Here is a 7,387-nt window from a genome sequence, read left to right on the forward strand (position 1 = left end):
AGACCATAACTTGATTTCATGGTAGGAATGGTTGAACGAAGAGTATCTGGAGAGAACGATCGTGTTATAAAGACAGTGCTTCCTTCCATGCCTTGGTTCTGAGAAATCTCAGACAACCTCTTGTACTAAAACCTACGGATTGTGATGGATCACATTTTATTGTTTGTGTTCAACATGTATGCTGTAAGAAGACGCTCTCTTATTCCGCTTCTCCGCGATGCTCCAGAATGAAAAATTTTGGTCGCGAAACTAGTACTGGAGAATTTTGTCTAGAACTGGGGTGTAGTGTGGTTTTGATGATACGGAATGATGAATGATGAATGATGTACACCAATCAAGTCAGGAACAACTCGGTCTGCTTTAGTTGTTGACGCACTTTTGTGTGTATATCTTTACCCTTTGAACGAGTTCAATTCGTTCTTTGCAAATAATCGGATCTGTTGTTCTAATAATAACCTTCCAGAGGAAGAGAAGATGTTTGCCTTGCTTCGGGCGAATGAGCAAGCAAATAATTCACACCCTCAAGCTCAGACACATCTCTTCTCCAGGTTGAAATGTTTTGAAATGCGTAAGAGGTATGTACTAACACAAGTCTTTCAGGGAGGAGATGCAATATTGCGACAAACACTGTGAGAAATATGTGAATCTGTGGGAAGCCAACAACCACAGTGAGAAACGTGAATAGCTTTCCGCGTCATTTGCTGACTTGTTCTGTAGTCTATGAAAATCCAGCGATCTATGAAAACCTCAATTTCAACCCTAACGCATGGTTTCATGAGCCGCAACCTTGATTCTTAAGACAAACCTTGACAAAGTTCATTTTCAACATTTGTGATAGACGACTGTAGACATGTAGTAAGGTGCTTGTTTGTTTTTGAGTGATATGTGCACACAACACTACAAGGTGGGATGAATAAAAAAGATAAATTGTGCAGCCGCAATGCCACAGCATCAAGCAAGCGGAATACATCCATGCTAATAAATGCATTTCTGAAGCTAAATCCTTGCATGTGCCAAACACCAATCTACTGTACGTCACATTGCGAAAGGCTTGTGAGAGATCCTGCGAATATGCTTGTGGGCGATCTTGCTGAGATTCTTTTCGTTGTTTTTATTGAACATGTGAACATGTACAATCTATGTAGTAGGTAAAGGAGGATTTCGTACTGGACAGCCAGCACACGTTTGTTACCACTGGGTAAGTTGATAAGAGAACACAAGGAGAGTTACTTGGAAGAATTCAACCGATGGTTGACAGCTAGAATACAAACAATAATCAAGCTCCACTTGAAAACGATAGCAAGGATCGACTTCAGTCCACAGGGGGCATTGGGGGTCCTTCGTCATTGTTTGGGCCATCTCTGGATGGCTTGCCCTGCAACTGCTATAAGAACTCAACAATTTTCGAGTTATGACGCGTACCGGAGGAAGTGCCCGCTGTCGGGTATTCATCCTCTGAAGCATGCTGAACATGAAGAACAGCAGCGGAAGGGCCATAAAACCAGCGAGGAGGAACGTGTCAGAATCGAATGGGTCGCTCTCTTGGCCAGGTATCTGATGCAGAGGGTCTGCCACCAACAATCATCCGTCAATTTATTCACACGTGCTTGCATGCTTTGACAAGAAGACCAATCGACATCACAAAGATAAACTCTCACCTTCGCTACATTCCCCGTTGGCACAGTAGCGATAGCGCTGCAGCTGTAGTGAATGTTCAGTATATCATATTAATTGTAATGTCGATGACATCTCGGGAATTCACCAAATGACAAAAACCCACCTGTCTTGCAAGTTTGTCCCAGAAGGCTTGCATGTCGCCACAGCACATGCAACAAAGATCTTGCCAATTCATGGTTCTTTTAGATGAGAGATACACAGGTCCTTGAACTCAAGATATAGGATGACAGAAATTCACCCGCTGCCCTTTATCTGTGTTCAGACCACTGGGGCACTGTGAACTGCCTGACGACTTTCCAGTTGCACCAGAACCTGACCCTCCGTGCACCAGCCAACAAACGATGGCAGGCAACAAGCGAACCTGTGCCGATGAAGACAGGCAAGAGGAAGTGCGTCCAAGAGGAAGAACTGATGAGAAGCAAGGGGGCAAAGAAGAAAGACGAAGAGGATGAGGAAAGTGGAACGCGGCGCTTCCTCTGAAGACCTCCGGCTCCTCCCGCAGGGGGGTAGACTTTGATTTCCGCTGGGGGTCTCAAGAGGAAGTTGGGGTGAAGGACCCGTACCAAATGGAGACCATGGTATCTTTTTGGGGTATCCTGAGGGGAATGTGAAATAGCATAGTGTCTCTAGAGGGAAAGTATCAAGGTATCAACAGTGTCTCATCATGAATGGCTCCCTACCCTTGTTTGGAAACATATGCAACCTGGTATTGAAGAATGACCCACCCACAATCCCTATTTATTGTATAATTGACTAAACTAGTGTTGGAATATTCTATCATAGAATTTCTGTATTGTACTTTCTTGAAGACCCACCCCCAAAAGGTACAATTAGGATCCATGTACCCCTGGTGGAATATTCTTGGCACTACTATCATCCCCAACTATCCTTACCCCAACTTACCAATCCTGGGAAGCCATATCCTACTCACACGCTGGGGAAAAGGAGGGGTACTGCGAATACCCTCACCCCACCTCTCCCAAACACTTGCAACATGACCCCTACCCCCTCTATTCAGAGGATGAAAGGGGGTAAAGAAACTATTTCCTTTTTATCGGCACATCCTGCTCCATCTCCTCCTGCTCCTCCTGCTCCTCCTGCTCCTCCTGCTCCTCCTGCTCCCTCTCTCTTCCTCTTCCTGCTCCTTTTTCTCCCTCCTGTTAAAATATTGTAAACGAAACAACTCGTTATTAAATTATTTTAAAAAATTTTAACGTTATATTTGTATAAAGAATGTCAATTTCGTAGTTTAACGTTATTTCTATGAAGCACCGCCGGGCCCGCCAGCTAGAGTCGCTCCGAGAGCCTCAACCATGTCGGGGAGGTCGAGGAGGTGACGAGTAACAGAGAGGATGGGGTGTAGGAGGCGAGGATCGCACCAGATTGTCGCAATGGCGGCATTTGTGTTCATGGCCTCAGGAGACACGACCAAGGTAGACGAGAAAGATAGAGAGAGGATGGACAAGCCCCATGAAAGGAGGAAATGGGAAACAAGAGTTGGGAGGGTCTGGGAAGGCGTGTATGACTTGAAGCACTCTGGTGCCGGCATGAGGGAGAGTGATTCAATACCAATTGGAAGTGGGGATGCAGCGGCAAATGTTTGGGTGGCTAACGATGGTACAATGATATTTCTGCTCGCAAAAAACGACGCATGGTCTGAAAATGGTCGGTTGTTAAAGTTGGGTGAAGTGAGGTTGCGCCTGCGGCCAAGCATGCTTCTAGCGAACATGAGGGCAAGATTGCATGTCAACAATGCTACAATTGTTGTCAAGCTCGATAGCGGGATTACCATCCAATCATGGTTTGATATGACCGGAGGAGGGCTGCTGGTTCAAGTATGGGACCCGTCCTCTCAAACCGAGGTCGAGCTAACTTTGCACACGTGGAGAAGCAAACGACGACCATTTGAAGCTGGAGAGGAAGGGAGTGCGTCGGGAGCTAACTGCAGGCCTCGCTTCATCTACCCAGACGTGGTTGCCGATGACGAGAATGACGCGATCGTCTGGTTTCACCGCAATGAGAATCGCTCGATTTACCGGGAGCTGCTGGAGAACGAGGCTCTTAGCAACATACCCGAGGCCAGGGATGCTCCCGATCCTCTTTTGAACCGCACATTCGGTGGCATCATATCGGGCAAGAGCTCTGTTGCCGGAGAGGGAAGGAAATCAGTGAGTTTCAAGAAGACTTCAAGGATCACCCTTGAGAGCTCCGTCAAGAGTTCTTACCATGAGATGAGAGCCTTCTTCCACACAGCCACAACGCGCTCGCCTCAGGAATGGGTCGATCGCGTCGTGAGCCTTCGCGCCAAGGGCGAGGAGGCAGAGGCTGGTTCAATCTCATTCGCCAATGATAGATGGTGGCGACACTTCTGGCTGCGATCATGGATTCAGCTCTGCACCGATGCAGAGCATGCAGCCAACAGGTGCCCGGAGGAGAAGTTCGCGGTAGAGAGAGGATTCGTGCTCGAGCGCCTGCTGCACGCCCTGTCGTCTAGGGGAATGTTCCCGATCAAGTTTAACGGGAACTTGTTCACAGTGAAGGGAGACAAGTATGACCCCGATTACCGGCAATGGGGAGGCATGTACTGGTTCCAAAACACCCGCCTGCCGTACTGGGGGATGATGGCGAGCGGGGATGGCGAGCTGATGCAGCCGTTCTTTGACATGTACTGGAAGAGCTGCCGCCTGCACAGGACGAGGGTCAAGACATGGTTCGGTCACAACGGCAGTTACATCCCCGAGACGATGCACTGGTGGGGGGCATATGGGGATGGCGACTACGGATGCTCACGTGAGAGGAGGCCGAGCTGGATGATCCAGAGCTCGTACATTCGACATTACTACACTCCCAGCCTGGAGCTTGCTGTGATGGCGTGCGACTGGTACAAGCACACGAAGAGGGACCAATTCTTGAAAGATGTGTTGCTTCCCCTGAGCGATGACATCCTTACTTTCTTCGAACAACACTTTCCAACAGACCTCAACGGGATCTTCGTTCTCTCCCCCTCGCAGTCTTTGGAGACATACCAGAATGCTATCAACCCTCTCCCGGACTTGGCTGGTCTGCGGAGTTTGATTCAAGAGCTCTTGCAAATTCCGCACCAGTCAATCAGTGACGAGAAGCGGGAGTGGTGGGAGAATCTTCTTTCGAAGGTTCCAGACCTGCCTATTATGCCTGTACCGGACGAGACATGCTCGGTGCGCAATTACCAGGTCGACTTCTCTCTCAACGATGACGCAGGACAATACTCCATGCTCGCCCCTGCAGAAGCCTGGAGCCCAGTAACAAGGAACTACGAGAACCCTGCTCTCTATGCCGTGTTTCCTTTCCGCCTCTTCCAAATGGGAAAGGATCCTCCTCCTTCCCTCTCCTTCAACGTGGCTCTTCAGGCGTATGCTCGAAGGCCATTCCCGTGCAACCGTGGTTGGTGCCAGGACGCTGTTCATGCGGCGCACTTGGGTCTTGCGCATGACGCCATGAAGCTTGTGGTGCAGAGGTTCATGTCGACCAGCCTCTTCTTCCCCGCCTTCTGGACCATGTACTTTGACTACACCCCCGAAGTCGATACCGGAGCTGTTGCCAAGCTGGCCCTCCAGTCCATGCTCGTGCAGTACGATGGAGATAGCATCATGCTATTCCCTGCCTGGCCGAGGGAGTGGCCGGTGAGCTTCCGTCTACATGCTCCCGCAGAGACGGTGAGAACTTTCACATGTCGGCTGTTCCGACTGACTCAGTGACTTGTTACGGTGATTGAACTTAGGTCGTCGAGGCCTCCTGCGTGGATGGAGTCGTCGAGCATCTTGTGGTCGATCCGCCTCATCGCATCGCTGACATCACCTTTCCTGGTTCGTGTGCTTAGTTGAACCTCAGGTGATCGGACGCCGCTGACTGTCAGAGCCTACAGGAAGCTCGTGCCGCGCTGATCAATGACCGCGTCTGAGTCTGGCAGAGTTCACGCCGGGCCGCGGGCTGCGGCCAGTCACACGTCAGTGACTCGGAGTCTCCGAGCCTCGGAGGCTCAGCGGACGCATTCAATGATTTGAAGTTGAGTCAGGCTGACCGGGCCCGGGAGCCCGCCGGGCCGCCATCGAGTCACACCCGGGCCACTGGCCCACAGTACGGTCACCCGACATTCTGTCCACTGTCTTTTTTACTCAAGGTTAAGTTAAAATCAGTCCGGTTTCCATTCCATGAGGCTTTACTCAAGGTTAAGTTAAAACCAGTACGAGGACGGCCAGGAGCCTTGAATGGAGGAGACAGTACTAAAAGCCTGATAGTGCGAGAAGATCTTTAACTAAAAGATAGTGTACTAGTAGTGAGCACCTCATAGAGTCGAGCCTCGGTCATTCCGGGCCGACGCCGGTCACTGACTTCATTGACCACCGGTAATTTTACAGTTCTAAAGGGGGGTTGCCCTGCTATCTTTTTTTTTTTCACCACGGGTGCATCGTTTTATATCATACTGAGGGGTGGGGATGGTTTTACTGCTTCAAACTTGACAATGTACCTCACAACTGATGGGGGTGGGGGTACCCACCCCGGGTAGAATCCTTTCTCCTTCCCGTCGTCTGGTGGGTTTGAAGGCGATAAAGGGATATATAGGGGTCCTTCTTGGATTATTTATTGGGAAAATGAGGGGTAGTGTAAAGTCAACCAGGGTGGGGGATAAAGATATTAGCTAGAGCACGGGTAGCAGAAAAGGTAGAGGGGTCAGGAAGAGGGTACTATTCCTATGATTCATGAGGGTCTGATTGCCAGAGGGTGGGGTCAAGGTCCGAATTGGGACATCAAAGTTAGTAGGTGGGGTGGTAAGGCGAGAAGCCGTAGAAGGAGGGGGGTAGAATTAGAATTTTGTTGGGGGTAGGGTAGTAAGAAGACTGGGGTAATCAGGAATTTTTTAATAGTTGTGCAGGGGGTAAAAGGGAAAAATAAGGGTGGGGTGATATTTATGGGGTGGGTGTTATTTTTTGTAGGGGTTGCGAGAATGTCCTTCAGACCTTGTACAGGGTGGATATGCTTTGCTGGGGTCATGACAAGGGTGGGTAGGGGTGGTATTCCGTGTGCTACAGTGTGGACCAGATGGGTAGGGCGTACAAGAATGTAAGTTTGTGGGTGGGGTGAATTCATATCCGCATATATCACGGAGGTCCTAGGTTTGGTGGGTTTCCATAGTATTAGATAATTGGGTGGGGTTATTTTGGTCGTGCCGTCCGGTGGTGTGGTTGATGAGTCGTGATTCGTGCAGGGGTTATATTAGTGATGTGGAAAAAAGGGGTCCATGACCAATTCAGTAGGGTAGGGGTAGAGAACTGTAGCAGGTACCTGGGGTAGTATTGGAAACAGGGGTGTGTGAAGATTTAAGGGGGGTAGAGGTGAAGGGGTAGTTCCACGGGTTGGTCAGAGGGGGTGGAGGGTGATCGAATGGATCGGAGCAACTGAAATGAGATGGGTGGGAATGAAAGAAAGGAGGGGAAGGCGAGGGTGAGGGGACGCAGGAGGGAGAGAGGAAATGAGGAGTAGGAGGAATTAAACAGCTTGAAGTTGCAGGAACATGCTGTGATTGAAGTGAATCTATGTTCTTGTTGCTCCTGCTCATCTTTCCATCGGACCGGAATTGATGTACCTGATCATATCGAAGATAACATGGAAGGGAGGGAAGGAAGACATAGAGGAGCAAAGACAGTTGAGTGATCAAAGCATGTCTTCCTTT

At 49.5% G+C, this 7,387-nt stretch overlaps 2 protein-coding genes across 2 annotated transcripts; one reads left to right on the forward strand and one right to left on the reverse strand.

The window, feature by feature from the left end:
- Nucleotides 1-1,135: 1,135 nt before the first annotated feature.
- On the reverse strand, nucleotides 1,136-2,180 carry GUITHDRAFT_150886 (hypothetical protein). Its single transcript, XM_005838301.1, has 4 exons — nucleotides 1,781-2,180; nucleotides 1,659-1,701; nucleotides 1,423-1,568; nucleotides 1,136-1,375 (listed from the first exon to the last, which is right to left on the reverse strand). The coding sequence occupies exons 1-4, from the start codon at nucleotides 1,811-1,813 to the stop codon at nucleotides 1,313-1,315; spliced, it is 285 nt and encodes a 94-aa protein (XP_005838358.1). The 5' UTR covers nucleotides 1,814-2,180; the 3' UTR covers nucleotides 1,136-1,312.
- Nucleotides 2,181-3,068: 888 nt separating this feature from the next.
- GUITHDRAFT_102649 (hypothetical protein) lies at nucleotides 3,069-5,536 on the forward strand (the record flags this gene model as incomplete). Its single annotated transcript, XM_005838302.1, has 2 exons — nucleotides 3,069-5,372; nucleotides 5,438-5,536. The coding sequence occupies 2 exons, from the start codon at nucleotides 3,069-3,071 to the stop codon at nucleotides 5,534-5,536; spliced, it is 2,403 nt and encodes an 800-aa protein (XP_005838359.1).
- Between the last annotated feature and the right edge of the window lie 1,851 nt (nucleotides 5,537-7,387).

This window comes from Guillardia theta (genome assembly GCF_000315625.1).
Source record: "Guillardia theta CCMP2712 unplaced genomic scaffold GUITHscaffold_11, whole genome shotgun sequence".
NCBI lineage: Eukaryota > Cryptophyceae > Pyrenomonadales > Geminigeraceae > Guillardia > Guillardia theta.